This window comes from Gopherus flavomarginatus, chromosome 3 (genome assembly GCF_025201925.1).
Source record: "Gopherus flavomarginatus isolate rGopFla2 chromosome 3, rGopFla2.mat.asm, whole genome shotgun sequence".
In the NCBI taxonomy this organism is placed as follows: Eukaryota; Metazoa; Chordata; order Testudines; family Testudinidae; genus Gopherus; species Gopherus flavomarginatus.
In genome coordinates this window covers 285357569-285378287 of record NC_066619.1, presented here as the reverse complement: position 1 = coordinate 285378287, position 20719 = coordinate 285357569, and the positions used below count along the sequence as shown (strand labels likewise).

Genomic DNA, 20719 nt, shown 5'->3' with positions numbered 1-20719 from the left:
AATCAGTCAGGAACCGGATCAGAACTAGTCAAGGTCTGGCGGTTAATTGCAGGTGCCCCTTTCTGAATTACTGGGTCGTTTATACGAGTTGCTGGGAGATTTCGGAGAAACCAGTGGGTCCGTACAGAAAATGAAGGGAGGCTGGGGAAGACTGAGCGCTTTGATGAACGAAGATCTTAGCTGGGCTGCGGTATGCTGCCCCTTTCCGCCATCCGCCCCCAGCACTGTTAGGAACTCGCTAGAGTATAAACGGGGGTGACCCAGGGATAGACCCAGGGCGGAACTTCCGTCGGGGCAGCGGCAGAAAGCCATTGTGTCTCGGCAATGAACATCTGTGATTGCAAATAAAAAAACCCTTGTGTGTTTTCCTAACTGCCGGGCTCCGGAGGCTAATCGCCTCCACACCTACGTTCAATAATACAGGCCTGGGTAGCCCCCCCAAAATGGAGACACGGACTCTAAGGAGAAGAGAACATGGCCCTAGCCAGAGCTGGGGGTTTCTGTAGCACTCAGTGACCAGAGCTGAAGAGGGGAATTGACAACTCCAGGAATCACTCTGGCATGTCCACACCAGACAGGCTCAATCACAACAATCACAAACATTTACCAAAAATACTCCCCTTAGGAGAGGGGCAAACAATTGCCCGCTTGGATCAGAGATGGGGGGAGAGGATACTCTGTCCGGGGGAGGGGGCAATTCTATAACAGTCTATATGCAAAAGCCAATCAATCAAACAAACAAGAATACCCTGATCACGTACCTTTTTTAAAACAAATTGTGCTTATAAAACTACAAAGCTGGGTCTGTTTTCCAAAGCAGCCCACGCCAAGCCTCCGCCTACACCAGTGTGTGTGTTAATTTGTTTGCTGCTCATTCAGCAATCTGGGAGCCCAGGCTCGCCAAGGCTCTGTCCGCCTCCCCCTGCACTGGGCTCCTGCCTGCAACCGGGGCTAGCGGCCCGCAAAGGACCCAGTTAAGTGACTGACCAGCCCGTGGCCTTTTGTTCCTCTCCCGCTCTTCCTCCCAAAATAACACCCTGACAATGCCCAGTGCACCCTGGGCTTTTATAGCCCGGCCCTGCCCAGCTCCCTGGGAAAGGAGCCCAAGGGGGTTCGCCTGCAGAGGGGGGCAAAGCAGGGGGACTCTTTGTTTGCCAATCAATAGCAAGGAGGCTGCGGCAGGAAATTACGTGTGTGGCAAGCAGTCAATTTCAAACTGCTTCTTTCTCCCGTCCCTCGCCCGGCTCACTCTCCTGCTTCCCCGGGGAGAGCGGGGGGGCTCGGTCGCGCTGCTGCGAGCCGCAGGTAGAAGGGGGCTTCCTCGGTTCTTCGATTACCGCTGATGATTGGGTTATTCGTGTCTTTATCGGCGGGGGATGAGAGATGGAGAAAAGGAGGGGGCGTCTGAAAAATATCCCGGACTATTTTAATTAACCCCCCCTCACTCCCTCCCCCAAATCCACCCACATTCCCAAAGCAGGCGCGCTCTCTGGGCACGCGAATCAGCTGCGGAAGGCCGGCCCGGCTGGCTGGCAGGCAGGGCTTGGCGAGACACTGGCTCGCTCCTCGGCTTTTGCTCATCAGAGAGAGACACGGGAGGAGCGGTTCGCGCACGAGGCAGGCTCCGCTCTTGAAGTCTGCAGGAAGAGGGGTGCTGGGGCCGGACGGGGGCGGTACGTGAGAAAGGACCAGGGCTGTCAAAGTTTTTAACTCCTTTCCCCCCCCGCCCACCTCTGCCCCAGGCGCCCGGCGGGCACCGGCATTTCTTGACTTCTCCACTGAAATTTGGTCTTGGGTTTTTTTTCCCCTGGAGGGGGGGAGCAAAAGGGGGGTGCGGGAAGAGGCTGTTTAAATGGATCGAGCCTGCCCCGCAGCCCGGGGGGAAAGGCTCCGGGAGTAGAGCGAGAGCTAGGAGGGAACCGGGGAGGATTGGACCTCGCTGGGTCTTCCCGACCATGGTGTTCGCCCTGGGCGAGGGCTCCTTAGCTGCACCCCGGGGCTGCCGCCGGCGGGAGCCAGGGCGCTGATCCCCGCCTGGTCTTGGGGGGCAGAAGGACAGCCCCCTCTGTGCCCCGCTCTCTGTCTCTTGATGTTTGATCCCTCCGCGGCGGCCACAGGCATGAGCGATGGCGGGGCCCAGGCCGGCAGAAGCCCCCTGCTGCTGGGGGAGCCGGGAGCCCCGGAGCGCGCCCGGGGGAAGAGCGGTGCCAGGGGGGAGCGGGAGACCGCGCTGCGTGGAGCCGGAGGCGGATTCGGACTCAAGGAGGTCCCGGGAACCTCGGCGGCCAGCCCCGGCTTGTCCCAGGAGTGCGTCCCGGAGGGCGACAGCCAGTCCGGGGGAGGAGAAGCGGATTACTGCCGCCGGATCTTGGTGCGAGGTAATGGGGGAGCGCGGCCCGGCCCTCAGCCAATCCTTAGGGCGCATCCCCTGTAACCCATCCCACCCCCTGCAACCTCATCTCCTGTACCCCCATCCCCTGCAACCCAACCTCATCTCCTGCAACCCTATCCCCTGCAACCTCATCCCATCCCCTACAACCCATCCCACCCTTGCAACCTCATCTCCTGTATCCCCATCCCCTGCACCCCATCCCATCCCCTGCACTCCACCCCATCCCCTGCAACCTCATCTCCTGTACCTCATCCCCTGCACCCCATCCCACCCCTGCAATCTCATCTCCTGTACCCCCACCCCCTGCACCCCATCTCGCCCCCTGTATTTCCAACTCCTATACCACTTCAATTTCCACCCCCCGCACCCCCCCATCCCCTACACTCCATCCTTCTCCCCTGTACACCCTTCCCCGGTACCCCCCAGCCCTCCTCGGCAATTCCAGCTCCACCTCCGCCCCATATAGAGCGCCTCGAGCCCCGCTCCCTTCCCCCCGGAACAGCACCGATCCCCCCCAACAATAATACCCCCAACCCGGTTCGTTCCCTGCCCCGGGGCCTTTCCGCTCCCTCCCCATCCCAGCGCCCCCCCCCCCCCCAGGCCGAAGGCGGCCCGGAAGGGGAAAGCGGCGTGCGGCTTTGGTACAGGGCAGGCGAACTGGGCCCGAGCTAGCGAGGCTGCGCCCCTCCCGGCCCCTTTCCAGTCGTCTCCCTTGCCCACGGTGGTGACTGGGGGTGGGGGGGGGTCCCTGCTTGTCAGCTGCCTCTTCCCCCTGCGCCGCCCAGCATCCCCCTTCCTCCCTTCCAGCTCCCGTGGGGCTTCATTGAGAGATTTGGGAGACTGAATGCAGTGTATTCGGCAAAGGGCTGTGCTGTGCGGGGGGGGGGTGCGGAAAAGGGATGGGGGGGACCCCGGTGGGGACCCCCTCTAAGCCTTTCTGTCCCAGCCCCTCGTTTTTATCCTCTTCTCGTTTAAACGGTCGGTCTCTGTGATGCATTCGGCTCTGGTGGGGGAAGGGGACCCCTCTCCCCGAAATAAACACAAGGGGAGGGGGGAGGATCCCAGGGGGCTGCTTTGGGTTTTATACCTTTGTCGCAGGAGAAAAGCGTCATGGAAGCATCATCGAGTTAAGAGGTTTTTTTAACAGCACTTGCTCCAGGGAAATAAATAAATAAATAAATAAATCCATCCCCGGGATCCTTTCAATCGTTTGTTCAATAGACGCCTCTCGGCACCGAGGGGTTCGAGCAGAGAAATCCCCCAGCGAGGGCCCTGCCTTGAGACCCCGGAGATTTCCGGGGGGGTGCGGGGGGGGGAAGGGCAAACAGTGTAAACGCTGAGCCTCCAGCCACCAGAGACGTTTCAGTCTCTCTCTGTGTGGCTGTTTATTCAAAATAACAATCGCGTAATGGCTAGAAAATAGCGGGTCCGATTAGGGAGGGAAACCCCCCTTTGCCACCGGATTTATTTTGGAAAGCCTCGATTTTGTTGTTTGCCTGGTTTTTAAATTAATATGGCAGCGAGGTTAACAGCTTTGGAGGGAGCATTGCAGTGGAGGAAAGAAACATTCTGGGCAGACAAGAAATTCGAAACATCCCTCCTCTTCTTTCCCTGTATACCCTCAGAAATATCCCAGTCCCGCTCCCCTCCTCGGGAATTTCTTTATTTCCCCTCCAAGATTGATTTTTTTTTTAGTCAACCCTCCATGCAGAATTATAAACAGGTTCCAAGAACTGCGCTGTCTTGCATTTTAAGATTCCCTTCGGAAATATAGGGGCTTTTATAGAGGGATCTATTTTTAAAAAGGAAATCAAGCGAACCTATTTGTTGTGTTTGCTTGTTGATGGGTTAGATAAATGGAGGGGGTGTATGGAGATAGATAGATCCGAGTGAAGCGGCCACATTTCCCCTTGGCCAGAGCAGTCTGGGAAAGTAGGAGAGATTCTGATGTTTCTCCGTACTCAAAGCGATTGCGAATCACGTTAGAAAAGGCCTCGGACGTTTCTAATTCTTCTCTCCGCTTTGGCTTGTACCTTGTGGGGTGACATAATGTTGACCCCATTTGGCAATAGCATCTGTTCTGCGGAGACCCTGAACATATCAGCAAGATTCGCTTGTGCCACAGATTTTCCTTTTAGATCAGGTCATTCGCGTGAAATTACTCAGATCAAAAGAACGGCTAAGAATGGTGCACAAACTGCTGCCGCCATGGCGAAAAATTCGGGGTTTGCAGCTTTAGATTTCCTTTACTGAGGCGTGTGGGGCTTTATTTATACGTATCTCCGGCTGAACCTCCGTTTGGGATTATCTGTACCTCTGTATTTACTGCGTATCTATGCAAAAACAGCGTGCGCCCAGGCTGTAACACTTCGAATCTGTCCATCTACACACGGATAAACACACAGATGTACAAATGTCTGCGAGTCTAGAGGTGTGTGGCTATCTGTGAGTGAGATATATAGCAGATGCACATGGATATGTTTGTAAATATGGGGGTATATGTTTGTGGATATATAGTGTTTGTGCCTGTGTATATCATATAGGCAGTAAAGTATAAAAATACGTCTGTATATGAAGAGACGTGTGTATGAATATATAGATCTGTCGCCATATATTGCTGTATGTGTATTTATACACAGAAACTCTCTCTATATATATATCACCATATATTAGGCTTGGAAGGACGAATTTTTGTCAGCAAATGTCAGTAAAAGTCCAGTTTTCACCGCAGATATTCAAACCAAAGGAAAAATATTCCCCTCAGTAATAATAATAAATTACAGCTAGGCAAAGTGAGACAAAGGCTGCATGGGAACTGACTCGATTTTCAGTTAAACTTGTTTGCTTTGCATGTTGGCCGGTGATACTGACAATTCGTGTGTTAACGGTTATAAATCTTTCACTCTTTGAATCTCACCATTTCTGGTCATTAAATAATTATTGTCTGACCGCTCCCATAATTCCCCCTCCCCGCAACTGTGAGCATTTAAATGGACACAAAATGCTTAAAAATAAACCTCAATAATGTCTGTGATAATGATCACGACATTCAATTCGGATTCTGAGAAGCCGGCACATATCGCCAAACGTGTATGTAGTGCGTGTCCACACGGAAACCAATTCTTTCTGGATGTGCACGTCGCGCCTGTGTCCACAGAAACGAAATATGTATGTAGCCATATATTGCCAGATGTGTATTTAGTGTATATATACAAAGACGCAAATTATATCTCGCCGTGTATTGCTAAATGTGTATGTCGTGCGTGGATACACAGAAACGAGATATATATCACATGTATTGCCAACCCTGTCTGTAATGTACAGATACACTAAAAACAAGCTATATATCGCTATATCTTTCTAAATGTGTACGTAGTGTCCATATACCCGGACGAATATACATCGCCAGATAATGGGCATGTAGTGCATGTAGACACAGAAACAAAATATATATCCCCACACTTGCTAAATGTGTACGCAGCGCATTTATACAAAGAAACTAAACGTATTTATACCCCTATATTGCCAAACTTATATGCAACCAATACGTATATATACACCGAAACAAAATATACGTCGCCATAAATGTGTCTGTAGTGCATGTATGCAGAGTAACTAAATATATTTAGCCATATGTTGCCATGTGTTTGTTTAGTTTGTGTATACACAAACTGACGTGTGTGTACATACATATGCGGTGTGCGTGTCCATAGGTGACCTGTATCTATATCTGGTTCGGTTGGTGTGTGCAGGCATTACAGGCACACGCAGCACTCTGTTGCTATATATACACACACAGTCTCTGGCAACAGTTGTGTAACTTAACCGGGTAACGTAGTGACTCGCAATCTTTCTCTGTAAGCGGCTGGAGGTGGTGAGCAAGAGGGGGCGGCATCTCAGTCCTGCCCTTCCCTGTTTCCCCCCAACTATTCGCTATTGGGGCGGGGGCAGAGATACTCGCTGCCTTTGGGGGAAAGATGGTGCTCCGCTTTCTAAAGCCTTTTAGGCTATCACTGCTTTGGTGCCTGGCTGTAGGCGGCCCCAGGCTGGACTCCGGCTTCTCTCGCTAGCTCTGCACCTAGAGGGAGTTGGGTCAGGGCTCCTAGGTTCTAGCCCGGCTCCCTTTGCTGTAACCATGAGGTGCCTGCCATCCCGTGCCTCAGTTTCCCCGTGCCCAAACCGGGGATCAGTAACACCTGGGGGGAGGGGGGGTTCAAGGTTAACGCGCGAACATCTAGGCAGCCCTTCCAGATTGTTAGGGAAGGCCAGGAGGGTGGTTCGTCATTCCCCGCGCTTCCTCATGCGGGTGGGGGGAGACTCGGGAGTGATTGGGGAGGGTGCCATCCCATCTTGGGGTGGGGGCAGCGGAGTCGAAAGGGGCACATGGCGGTCGGGTGAGCGGGGTCCTATATCCCTTAGCCTCCTTGGAACACGGGCCGCCCCCGGCAGGTGCAGGGCAGGGGAAGGGGCCGGGGCCAGGGCGGGGGCCGTAGTCCCGGACGTTCCTAGCAGCGGGCTTTGCCCTGCAGACGCCGAGCGAGCAGAGCTCGGTTCCGCGGCGGCTGGGCAGGGCGAGGGGCGGGGAACCCAGAGGCGCGGGGGAGTTTGCGGGCCAGGCCGGGCTCGGACACTGGGGTTCGAGCCCGCTGGGGTCAACGTAAGGTCAGCAAGTGTCTCCATCTCCCTCCCTGGCCTTGATTGACACCCCAGCGCTAAGCCACAACCCGGGGCCCTGGCCTCGCCTCGCCAAGGTGGCAGGGCCCCACTGGGCCGGATGCCTGCAGGCCGGATCCCCCGCGCGTGGGGTTTAGGCTGGGGAAGGAGCTTGCGAGGGCCCTTCTGCACCAGAGGGGACTCAGGCTGGGGCCTCCCTCTTCCAGAGCAAGAGAAAAGGCACCGCAGCCAAGCCCTGCTCTCCCGGAGGTGCCTGACCCCAACTCCGCTGGGGGGCCCGGGCCTTCAGCTGGGCAGGGCTCCACCATTTTGCCGCCTTCCCCACTGCGGGAACAAAATGGTGGCAGAAGCATAAAGTAGGGAAATAGCTGCATAATAATATTTAAAAATATCCCCCCCCCCCCCCGCAGCCCTTCCATATCGCCCTCCCTCTTTCTGCCAGCACGGTATTTCTCCCCAAAGAGAAAGAGACCAGCCACCGCCAGGCCAAAGCAGCAGCTGATCAGACAATCTGGCCAGGTAAAAACCAATTCAAATCCCCCAAACATTTGATGAGAAACGCACCGTGTCCCTTAACAATCCGACCCTGGGCACATGCACACTCAGATACAGATGCGTTCCCTAGCAGCAGCCCCGGGTAATTGGAGCGGGGCGGCGGGAAGAGGCTCTGTATTTCCAGTGCTGGCATGAATACCATGGGATGGGCCCTTGCTCCTGGAACTGCTCCTTCCTTTAATTTAGCGGTGGAGTTAATATTTTTCTCAGACGAGGAATAACTTGACGCGTAACTTGGGGCGGAAGGGGGCAAAGGGGGTGGACTGGACCGTGTAGCTTTTACATATTGTCCGTTGGAAGGATTTGACTTTATTTTAATGCACTTAAAAAAACCCACCCGTGACCTTATTCCACCCGCTATTTAAAAATCATAATAATTTCCTTGAGAAAAGACATAGCACTCGCCGGAAGGAATATTGTGTGAACACAGTTTCTGTGGTTATCTCAGGAGCTTTGCTGAACAGGGAAATCCCCTTTAAAACCCCGGGGCCTGATGCCGTTTGAACAAAGACAAGGGCGCATTGTCTCTGTTTTTCGGATCACGGTGATTTTCGCTTTAAAAATAGACCGGCGAAGGGGAATCAGAGACAGGTCCCTGCTCCGAAGATCCCCCGCCGCATGAAATATACATGGTCCATAGCTTAACTCTGGATATTTCCCACAGTGTCCTGTGCAGGAAATGTTCCCCATGTCCGTGCAACTCACATGTAAACGGGTTTTGAGTTTCCTTCCCGTTTGGATTTTAAAATGTAATTTATCTGCGATCAGTTTGCCTAACAACAGTGGATTCCCCCCCCCCCCCCCCCCGCCACAGAGACCATCCTTTATAAATCCATGTCCCTTTTCGGGAGGATGAGCCGTCAGCAGCACACAGCGATGACTTGAGGGGACTGACAAGTTGTCTTGCAAACAAGGTAAAGGTGCATCGCTGCTCACAGATTGGAAAACGTCAGATCCTATTTTTTTCCCTTTTTAAAAAATTCCCAATCCCCACAGGAGTCTCTCCATTTCCTATTTTAAAAATTGCAATGTTCAGTCCTCGCAGCTCTCATTTAAAAACCCAGCGAATACATAACTAGCGGGCGCCAGGTTGTTCGTAGGAAGCGGTACTTGCAGGGGCTGGTTTTGCTGCTAAAATCGAAGGGAAGCGGGAAAAGAATCGGTCTCAAACGTGTCCAGGTCTGAATGTAGAGCCCCGAGCTAGCAGCACTTCGGCGGCCCCTACAAAGCGGCCGGAGCTAATCCGGTTTGCCGAGGTTCCTAAATTGCACTAAAGCGGCTTGTGATTTATGTCCGAAGGGTCAAAGAGCAGCGCGAATGTAGCCGCGTTTTGAGAAAGAAACTCTCCGCCCGTCCCCTCCATCTCTACTAGGAAGGTGCTTGGCTTGGGGCTTTGCAGAAGAAATGTGTGTTGGAAAACAGGTCTCTTTGTTTTCTCTCTGAGTGCACCTCAAGCCAGTAATGCAGATATATATAAACGAGGCTAACAGAGGCATGGTTTTGCTTTCCTTTGAGGGGGTCGCTTTTACTGGGCACTCTTTACAAGAATGGGTGCGATAAACCGCGGGGGAAGGTGCGTTACATTAGATGCAAAATAGGAAATACGATTCGGAAAAAGAGTCGCTACTTGCCTGAACCCAGAGTGTGTGTTTATGTACGTAGAACATCGCTGGGTTTTGCTGTATTTTGGTGTGTTCGTATTAATATCTGTATCGTTATAGACACGTCAACACGCGGGTGCATTTATGGCCGCCTTTAGACATACGTCCGTAGAGTGTGTGGAAGGCACAGGTTAGGCAAACAGCTCCTGCAGAGCCAACGAAACAGAGGAACCCTTTGCGCGTTCGTTTATGAAGGCCGCGCGCAATTTGAATATTGCCCTTTTGAAATACGCCTCGGATCTGCAACCTCCAACGTGCAGCCAGAGAGTCCCTCAAAGCAGCAGGGTTTTCCCTCCGCTACCCCATGGACTGGAAGGGAAGAGTCGTCAGCTGTTGCTGAGATCTGACTGCGCGAAACGAGCAAGGGAGGCCTGGTCCTAGCCGCTGGGAGAGGAACTCAGCAGGTTTAAACCCTCTCATTGGTTCTCCGTTGTGGTGTGGACTCAATAGCACGACCCACCTTCAGGGAGGTTGGAAGGTGCCTGGTGGTTTTTAAAGAAAATGTGCTTAAACGTAGAAATGGGGGCGGGGCACTTTGAGAGCCACCCCCCTCTAGCACCCCCGTCCCTGACACAGCTGTCCCGTGCGCACCTCGCGGAAGGGCTGTGAAGGTGCCCCCGGATCTGGCATGAATGGGGAGTGGGACCCAGCAGCCGGGACAATGGGCCTCCTGTCCGCAGTTAAAGGAGCCGCGCGCTATTTCGGGTAGTTAAAGAAACAGCTACTTTTGGGGTGTGGGCTGGGGAAGCCAGACTCGATACTTCGCGCTGGAGCCAGGGGGAGGTTAGCGGGAGAGAGACGGCTGAATTCAGTGCCAGAGTGTATTTGTGTATAGACACGCGTGGGAGGGGAGCGACTGGGGGTACCTAAAGAGACGCCGGGGATCATTCACCCGCACTGCCGCCTCCACCCCAGACACACCCTCACCTCTCCCCGAGTCCGAGCAGTGCTTGGTGCATCAGGGAAAGAGGGATTTCGCAAAGCAAGCAACCAACCGAAAGAAACCCCAGTAGAAACAATCGACAGACAAACACCCCGTTAACATAGTAGACGGGTTGGACATGAGAATCTCGGCGGTTCACAACATCCCCCTCAGGGACCTGACATCCTGATCTATCGGTAGTGGCTTAGATCTATCCCTATGGTTCTGTCCCTAGGGGAGGGATCAACTCTCAGCAGGTTAGTTATACAGGTGAGGAAAGGGGAGGGAGGAGAGACATTGCCTGATTTTCCAAGGTCTGCCTCTGCTGGGGTCTGTCCTGCAGTATATGGACATGGTGCAATATACATTTATGTTTAAGATACAGTGTATATCTAGTATCAGAGGGGGGGCCGTGTTAGTCTGGATCTGTAAAAGCAGCAACGAGTCCCGTGGCACCTTATAGACTAACAGATGTATTGGAGCATGAGCTTTCCTGGGTGAATACCCACTTCGTTGGATGCATCTGACAAAGTGGGTATTCACCCAGGAAAGCTCATGCTCCATACTCCTGTTAGTCTATAAGGTGGCACAGGACTCTTTGCTGCAGTATATATCTTGCCTATTCATAATGCATACACTGTAACACACACATACAAAGTGTGTGTCTGTGCATGTGTTTATACACACACACACACAAACTCAGAACCTGAGTTTATTTGCCTGTAAGAGCTAGAAATGTGTGGGCTGGAAGTGGAACCCTCACTGAAGATATTATGTTGTGTGTATAGCTCTATAGACACACACATAGCTCAGTGGTTTAAGCATTGGTTTGCTAAACCCAGGGTAGTGAGTTCCCCCTTTGGGAACTGGGGTAAAAACCTGTCTGGGGATTGGTCCTGCTTTGAGCAGGGGGTTGGACTAGATGACCTCCTGAGGTCCCTTCCAATGCTGAAATTCTAAGATATAAATATGTATATATTGTATACATATGTGTATATACCATATAAATATATGTGCAATGTTGTTGTAGCTATGTTAGTCCCAGGATATTAGGGAGACAAGATGGGTGATGTATTATCTTTGCAGTGATTCTCAACCAGGGGGTACATCAACTCAATTAGATATTTGCCTCCTTTTACAACTGGCTACAGAAAAAGCACTAGCGAAGTCAGTACAAACTAAGATTTCAGACAATGACTTGTTTGTACTGCTCTCTATACAATACACTGCCATGTAAGTACATAATTTATATTCCAATTGATTTATTTTATAATTATATGGTAAAAATGAGAACTCAGCAAGTTTTCAGTAGGGGTGTGCTGACACACATTGTTATTTTTATGTCTGATTTTGTAAGTCAGTCATTTTGAAAGGAGGTGAAACTTGGGGTACGCAAGACAAATCAGCTTCCTGAATGGGGTACAGTCATCTGGAAAGGTGGAGAGCCGCTGGATTAGTGGACCAGCTCCTGTGGGTGAGAAAGCCAAGCTTCAGAGCTTACACTGAGCTCTGCTTCAAGGCCTCAGTTCTCTCACCCACAGAAGTTGGTCCAATAAAAGATATTATCTCCCCCACCTTGCCTCTCTGATGTATATACACACACAGACACAATGAGTGTGTGTTACCTATATCTGTGTATGTGTGCTGTAAACTGTATCTACTAAACACAAATAGTGTGGCATACAGTGGGGTGGGTGTGTAGGGAATTTTTGCAGGTGCAGCTGGAAAGGATCTGCCAATTTCTCCATTTGATTTCCCCCCATAATAGTATTTTCCCCCTCCTCGCTGATTCAAGTGTTAGGTCAGTGTTTCCCAGCGACCAGCGCCAGGCCCTGAGATCTCCCTGACACAGTTTAGGAAGGCAGCAAGCCAGTCCCTGGTATCAAAAAGGGCAAGAAACACTGTGTTCGAGCCATCTCAGCATCCAAGGGCTGTGGGGCAGGGAGAAGATTCTGGAGACAGCTAGAGTTACCACTAAAAGCTCTTTCCCCGTTGGCGATCGGCTCAGGAGCTGGTTCATCGGGGTCTGATGCAGCTTCTGCTCCAGCTGGACTGGTGGCTTTTCAGAGCCTATCCACAGGTCCAGCCCGTCTGTAACCTGTCAGCCAGTCTCAACCCCTCCCACCCTATTGTAGTAAAATGGTCACCCAAGGGTTAACTGGGTTACTCAGAAGAGTATTATGGGCTGGAGCTATGCTCCACCCCCTCTCTTAGTTACATCCTGTTTAGTTAGCCGGTGCCCCTCCCCCTCGTTACATAGCTAGAGACAGCATCACCATCCCAGCCTGCGGTGCTGTAAGTGGAGTGTGGAGTTTTGTGCACTGAGGGGCCCTTTGTAACAGTGGCCATGAGGATGGGCTCTGCGTGGGAATGACAACTGACAGGGGAATGAGGGTTTAATGCAGAAACCAAGGACTCACCGCCATGTATTGAAAGCCTGGGCCGCTTGTTTCTTGCAAATTAGAGGACAGTCAAGGACCCACGGTTAGGGCGGCCAGAGAGCAAGTGTGAAACGTCGGGACACATTTTTCCCGGGATGGCAGTGGTGGTAATGGTAGCAAATATAAGAAAAGGCCCATCAGAGCTGCCTGTCTGGTCCCCCTCCCAACCAACCGAAGACAATTAGGCCCATGGTCTGCGGCAGTAACACCTGCTCCCCCGGAAGAGGTTTGTTACAGCCTCAGCCACCCCGAGAGAAGAGTTTAGATTTGCCACAATCGTTGACAGAGCCCTGCCCCCCTCGATGGCAACTTTACTGCACCCATCACAGCCCCCCCATAACCAGCCCCAAGAGCAGCCTTCATAACGAGTTCAGTGTCCAGCGACCTGAACCTCTTTCACAACTGTCCCCTAGCACCTTGGGAATTTTTTTATGTTACAAATTGTTCTTTAGTTCACCAGGTAATTTCTGTGACTAATTCTTGGGCTGCAGGTCAAGTGAAAGCAGCTTATCAGTAAGCGCTCAACGATTCAGAACTTAAAATTGGAGCTTGAGTTGCTTAGATTTGATGGGTCACATAGATCTCTAGATCTTTGACCCTCATCCACAGATCTCTCTCTCTCTCTAATTCACAGTTCCCCTCTCCTCACCCCCATGTGCTAGGTGCCTCAGAAAGCAAATTCTTTGCTTGATCTTAGAGGCAAGTCCCTTCTTTCTGTTTCTCTCTCTGGTATTTGGGGGCATCCAAGGTATCTGGATTCCAAGTCATGTTGTATTGTTCCTGCTTCCTGGTTGGATGAGTGTAGTTTTAGAGCCAGGTTTCTAGCATGAACATTCATGATCTCGAGTTTACATTTTCTCGTCTATTGATTTTTGTTGGTGTTTGCTTAGCATTGGCCATTCTCTTACCAGGAAATTCAGTCGAATATGTGCGCAAAGCAGACACGGAATGGGAGTGAACACAGGCCGAGTGCCCTTTATGATTTGAGGGAATATTTTTAGGAAATTTGTCTGGGTATTTGCCACTCTCTACTCCTTATACATCTTTCCAGCGCCACATACTTTTTTTGGCACCCTGTAAATAATGAACATATAATCCAATGAGACTGGAGCTTTGTGCTTTCCCCATCAGTCCATGGAAAAGGAAAATTGACTAGGACATTTACCCTTAGCTGCTGAGAGCTTTACTGTTGTATCACAATATTGGAGCTGATCACAGATACCTCTTGGGGGGAAATTTCCTCCTGTACAGAGGACCAGTGCAAGGGAAACGCATCACTTATGTCCCACATAAGCCATTACATGCGTTGTATGTGTTACACACCAGGGAATTTCACCTTTTGTGAGAGTTTTTTGTAAGGACAACTTTAGCTAACATTGGCCCTGGCCTCACAAACCTGTCATGTTGAGAACTTCCACAGACTCTGTACATGGAAGGTTACAAGATCACCCAGGTTTTTAAGTATCAGAGGGGCAGCCATGTTAGTCTGTGTCCACAAAAAAAAAAAAGAGACATCTGGTGGCACCTTAAAGACTAACAGATTTATTTGGGCATAAGCTTTCATAGGTAAAAAAACACTTCTTCAGTTGCATCTGAAGAAGTGAGTTTTTTACCCATGAAAGCTTATGCCCAAATAAATCTGTGAGCCTTTAAGGTGCCACTGGACTCCTTGATGTATTTCCAGGTTTTTACCTGAGATCTATTTTACCTTGCTGCTCATCTCCCACTCCTCCATGCCCAGAGTGCTAGGATCTAGCTAGCTCCCATTTAGCACCACATGGGAAGGGCAGGGTGGTTACAAATCCCTGACACCTGTTCACCATCCCGCAGGTTGAGAGCCCGTGATAGAGAATTCCAGATAGGGTGTGGTCCCTGCTAAACAAGGGAAGTAAAGTTGGAAACTGAGCTAGGTAGAAGCCGGCGTATCGGAGTCTATAGTTTATAGCTGTTCTCTAATAAATATCTACTATATAAGACCATGACTTATTCCTTATATCATGATGTAGTGTCTGAAGCTAAACCCATGAGAAGGTGCCAACTGCGGTGGTGGAGTCTGTGATACAGACATGGGTAATGGCCATTGCTCACTCCTGACCTGTGTTAGGTCTTTCCTGTGACCTAAACTCACCTCAGGCCCAATCCAGCAAGGTGCTGGCCGCTTTCCCTTCCTATCGCCTTCAGTGGTACCGCAGGGTTCTCAGGTGCATCCTAACAGGTGCACAACATCTTGGAGAGCCAGGCCGCAGACAGGCAGCTAGGAGAACAAACCCCACAGCTAGGGCCGGTGGGCATTTTTTTGGCAGAACATGTTTTCAAAGCAAAATGGCTTTTGGACAAAAATAAACATTTGTGCGGAAAATTTTTGATTCAGACAAAATGTTTCAGTTTTCCTGTGAGAAGTGGAAACCAAAAATGAAACACTTTTGGTCTTAAAAAGAAAAGCAGCTTGTTTGAAATATTTTCTTTGTTTCATAAACAAATTTCTGGTTTCAAAAATCACACATTTTTTGACCAAGAACACTTTTAAAAAGATGAACATTTTTCTGCTTCCAGCTTAAGTTTTTCATCCAAAAATCAAATAATCTTAATGGGAAATTCTGATCCCTCACCCCCAGATTTGTAGATTATAAAGCCAGAAGGGATCATTAGATTAGCCTCCTGTATAAACGGCCGAGAATTTCACCCACTTATCTTTGCATTGAGCCCAGTAACGTGTTTGGCTGAAGCATCTTCCAGAAAGGCAACTGGGCTGGATTTTAAAGGATTTATTTTTTTCAAGTCCCCCCACAAAAATAATTGATGTTTTTTGAATAGCTCATAGACTCCCGACTTTAAGGTCAGAAGGGACCATACCCAGGACTCTCCTTCTCTTTAGCTCTGCCGTTTGGGGTTTTGGGGACTGGGTTTTGAAGGGCTGAGTCTCTGGACAGAGAGTCTGGGCAGGATGCTCTGGAGCTCTTGGGAACTGGGTAGAGACTCAAACAGCTCTCTCACTGCACCCTCGCTGAGCCCACCCATGACCTCTGAGAACAGGAGCCTTCTCTTCACGCTGCTCTCCTTGTGCTGACTTACAGATGCCAAAGGGACCATCCGGGAGATTGTTCTCCCCAAAGGGCTGGATCTGGACCGGCCCAAGAGGACACGAACCTCTTTCACAGCCGAGCAGCTGTACAGGCTGGAGCTGGAATTTCAGCGGTGTCAGTATGTCGTCGGCAGGGAGAGGACGGAGCTAGCGAGGCAGCTCAACCTATCAGAGACACAGGTAAGAAGCAAGGGGTCTGGTGGCTATTCCTGTCCACTCTGCATGGGGGACAAGCTCCCAGTGGACCATGCAGGGTGTCCCTCTACACCCTACAGCACAGCACTCTGGCAGCTTCTAGTCCTGGGGTGTTAGGGCTACCGCCGATTTGCTCCATGGCCTGGCTGTGTTGGTGTATCTTCTGCAGTGTCGAGCCTGGCTGCTCTGGCTAGGTGCTGAGACGGGGGTCATGCACTGACTTCTCCCTATGGTATTTCTCCAATAGAGAGGATTGTAAATCATCCAATTAATCAGCAGCCCTCGCTTGCCTGCTTCCCACCACGGACGGACTCTGTGGTGCTGAGGTCCTTGGGAGCGTGGGGTGATGCACATTGAGCATGGTCAGCAGCTCGGGGGAGGCATATATGCAGCCGTCTCAATCAATTTCCCTTTATTAGGTACCAAACCCCTATCCTTTACCACCTTTATCACCACAGTTTGAATCCAGGACAGTCAATCAAGAGCACAGGCTTCTGCCACGTGAGCTAAAAGAGCAGCTCCATTACCTATTCAGTAGTAGTAAGCTATCATACGCTGTGTGGACTAGCCTCAAGAAGAGGACATGACATGGTTAATCAGTGTTAACTTTCCAGGGAAGCTCATCCTAAGAGTTTGAGGTTCCCAAAAGGAATTGAACCATTTTGAGAGGAGAAGAAATACTGTAGAGAATCTGACAGGTACCCATCATACACCTGTGAGTTCTAAAGCCATTCCCAGAGAAAACCTTGAAAGTAAAGTTAAAAGTCCTTACTAGTAACGGAAAAGTAAGAATTATTATAAGGATGCTATTGTTACCAAACATGCTCATTGACAGACTAGGAAATTCATAACTAAGGTTAAACTTACATGAAACTCAGACTTTTGAAAGTAGGGAAAGTCTCAGCTGTGAACCCCAAACAACCTTAACTCTGCCCCCTTGACAATACCAGTCTCCAGTCTTCCCTGCCTTGTTCTTTCCATTGCAACCCTGTAAGAGGTGTTATTTCTGCAAGCAAAGACTTTCTCTAAGGACTTTAGAAAGCCTCTGAGCTACCATATGGCTCTGGGCAGCTAATATTTGGAGATGACACTGTACTTATCTAGCTGGCTGGTGATGTACTGAAGGGATGTATCCCAGAACATTGGTTTTATGCCTGATTTAATCGATACACATCTCTGATAGCAAGTGTGATGCTTCATCACGATGCTAAACTTCACCTTTTTCATGTGCATGCTAAGATAAGATGATCTGTGCCTGGGAAGTGTACATACAGAGACTCTTAATCTCTCTGTCTAATGGCACTTGGAGAACTGCCTGACACACAGTCATAAGGTTTGATCCCGAAAGTTGCTGAGTGCCTTGCTTAGGTCAGCCTGCAGGATAAGGCCTCACAGGAGCTGAGGGGAATGATTGCCTTCAGCGGGCTGGTTGTGTGATCATGGGTTTGTAGAGTAGGTTTGTGTCCATGGAATACTTAGGGGCAAAAAAGAGACCAGAACGAGCACAACAGTGGTGGGGTTAAGGTCAAAGTGTTCTAGCCTGGATGGTCACTGACATGAGTGTTTGCTGTGGATGGGAAAAGTACAATCGTAGAACTGACAAAAAAGGTCTGTCCAAAACACTTTTTTGGACAGAAAATGGCATTTGCGTCGAAACAGGCCAAAACTGAAAGGAGATGGTGAGCATTTTCATTGGACTTTTTCAGGTTTTTGTGAAAAAAAGTCTGAAAAAAATGTTGCCATTTCCGGCAACTGAAAACCAAAAATCTGTGATTCAGACCTTCTGTGGAAGGTTCTGTTTCTCCATGCGTCCAACCCAAAGCCATTGGAGTTAGTGGAAAGATTCCCATCCACTTTGATGGGAGTAGATGCTGTTGTAGTGTATCTAGTAGAGCTGGCAGAAACTGGATTTTCCATTTCCTGGGAAATGTTGCATTTTCACATTTTTCTTCCATTCCAAAATGGGCCCAAATGAAAAAAATGACAAAATTTCACATGAAACAAAATCATGTGTGTCCCCTCCAATTTGTTTTGGGTTCATTAAAATGTTTTGTTCTGCTAAAACGGTAATATTTTGTTCCAGTTTTGACCTTTTTAATACTTAAAAAATTGCAAAAAAAGAATTTCATTCCAAAAAGTTGTTTCAAAACAAAAATCAAACATTCCATTCTGCCAACGTCAGAATGGACCATTTTGGCATTATGAAAATGCTGTGTTCAGGCAGGGTTGGGGGCGGTGTTTTGAAACACAATTCAGCTGAAATGGACACTTTATTTAAAATGTTGAAATTTAGATGGAAACCTCATTTTCCACTGAAAAACCCTTGAGATGAATATTTTCCAACCAGTTCTAGGGTCGGAGGTGGGGGTCGATCTAAGGAACAAGCTCAGTTCCATGCTTGACCATAGCCTATAGGCCGGGGGATAAGTTGAGGACGATACAGTCCCCGCAGTGCCCCGGTAGAAGGCTTGCGTCGAGCTCAAGGGGAGGATGTAGCTTTTATGTAGTAACTAAATGTCTGGTTATTTATTAATTGTTCTGTGCCTCATTATTGCATTCATCTCTCGGTGAGAAAATCTCCCCGTCTTCAAGCCATGGCTATCTCTGCTCGTTACTCTTCCTTCTCTAACGTCTTTCTCTGCATCTCTCCATCAGCTTGGTTTTTCAAATCCTTTCTGTGCTTTTTGCTGCATTTCCTTCCCTTTGGCCGTTCCCAATTCTCAGCCCCTTGGGCTTCATTTCCCCCTCTAAGCCAAGAAAAATGATCGGTGATTAAATGGTGAATGTTGACACTGAGGCATCATTGCTGGGTTTTAAAGCTGAGACTCCACTCAGATGAACAGGGGACAGTGGTGCTCACCCTAGGGGTCCACACCAAGATCAGGACCCCACTGTGCTCGGCACTCCATCAACGCCCAGGAAGTGAGAGTCTTTGCCCCCAAAGGGCATACAATCAGTAGGAGATGGAGAGAAACAGAGGGGAAGTGGGTAGACGAAGGTCACACAGTAGAACAACTGTGACTAGAACCTAGCTCACCTGACTTCTCTATCCACTAGGCCAAGCTGCCTCTCTAAGCACTTCAGCATATTTCTTTGCTGCGTACTCATCAGTTTGATCAAGGACCAAATTTCACTAGAGAAAAATGAAATTTACTCACCCTCACACAGGAAATGGTGAAATCCAAACACCAATCCCGGAGCAAGAAGGAAAGGAGGAATTTATTTTGGTCTTGTCATTTCTGGTGGAAATTAACCTGCTCTTTCCAGCAAACAAAACTGCTTCCCCTGCCTTTGCTCTTTCATGATCTGTTCTGGATGGGAGCCACAACTGTCTGGCTATTTTACTAATCCATGGAAATGACTTCTTATTTTAAGCCAGTTTCATCAGCAGTGAGAATTTTTTCATACAGCCCCAGATGCAATAGGCTGGATTTAATCTATTAGAGCGAGGGCCAGATTCTAAATTACACCTGTGTCAATCCCATGTGACTCTGTTGAGTCTCTCAGATTTACACCAGTGTAAATGAGGATAGAATTTGGCCCTGTATTCCTGGCATAAGAGCAGGACACGTCTATCTCAAGCTCTGGGCATCCAGTCCAAACTCATCATGAACGATGATGAGAAGAGATCTTGCCAAGCAGCAGCACTGGCTCCCACAGGCACCTAGATCATAGACCCCAAGGCTGCTGCTATCCTGTGGTCCCATTGGGTGCTTGGGGAGCAGTGCAAATGCCTTGTCCCTCCTGTGCAGATGTCTTGGGGTGCACGGGATTTCCCTGTAGATCTTGGGGCATTCCTGCCAGTGGGATGGGTCTGCTCCCCAATCTCGTCCTCATCAGTGCGTGCCCCACCCTGCCTCATCCAGCTGGCATAATGTGCTGAGTGCTCCCTGGAGCAGAGACTCTTGGAAGATTCCTGGCTGCTCCTTGAGTTTTTTCCATATAGGAATCAATCCGAATCTTAGAACACAAGGAAACGGTGCTCTCATGAGTCCTCCTGACTCATCTGAGCTGTCCCACGTTGGCATGAGCCAGAAGTACTCGCCAGGGTAAGGAACAGAGGGTGGGGCACCAGAAAACCTCTTTGTGATTCAAAGCATCTCTGCCAAGGCTGCTACTCCAGAAACAGACGCAAGGGGTCTATTTATAGCATCACAATTAAGACACCGCCATTAAAAATTAATCTCACATCTAGTCATTAACAATTCACAATCTCCACCAAGAGAGATGATGAGACGCTGGCCTGCAACCCCACTCGGTGCCCTCCTGTCGCACAAAGAACCCACAACAGTACCCACGAGAGCTACGGTGTGCAATGGACAGCAAAACATCAGGAGAGTATGATTGTCTGGGGTCGGCACAGGAGCCTAAGGAACTGGGTCGGAGGTTTTCAAAGGCACCCAGGAGAGATAAGTGCCCGACTCCCTTTGGCTTACAGTGGGGACCGGGTACCTCATTGCCCCTGGTGTCTTTGGAAACCTCCCTGTTAACTGCCAGTGGGAATGGGGAGCTGAGTACCCACACATGGCATTGAATACCCCAGCCTAGTGGAACAGAAGAAAGTGACAGAGCAGGGTGCTGTAGCCAAACAGCCTTTAGTCATCTGTCTGTCTGTCTGTCATCATAACTATGTGCTCATCTGACAGTGCTGCCTCAAGGGTCCTAGCAGGATTGTGGCTCCCTTGTGCTGGGTGTTCTACAACACATGGGACAACCCAAAGGACATACGCCCAGATCCTCACAGGGATTTAGGTGCCAAACTGCCTTTGAAATCGATGGGAATCAGGGGCCTAAATC

At 49.8% G+C, this 20719-nt stretch overlaps 1 protein-coding gene across 1 annotated transcript in view; it reads left to right on the top strand.

Annotated features, from left to right (window-relative positions):
- The first annotated feature begins 1685 nt into the window (after window positions 1–1685).
- Window positions 1686–20719, top strand: part of VAX2 (ventral anterior homeobox 2) — a 50381-nt gene continuing 31347 nt past the window's right edge. Inside the window, exons 1-2 of the mRNA XM_050943425.1 lie at window positions 1686–2378; window positions 15720–15907. Coding sequence (XP_050799382.1) covers window positions 2090–2378; window positions 15720–15907 — 477 coding nt within the window. The 5' untranslated portion in view covers window positions 1686–2089. The remainder of the gene's footprint in view (window positions 2379–15719; window positions 15908–20719) is intronic.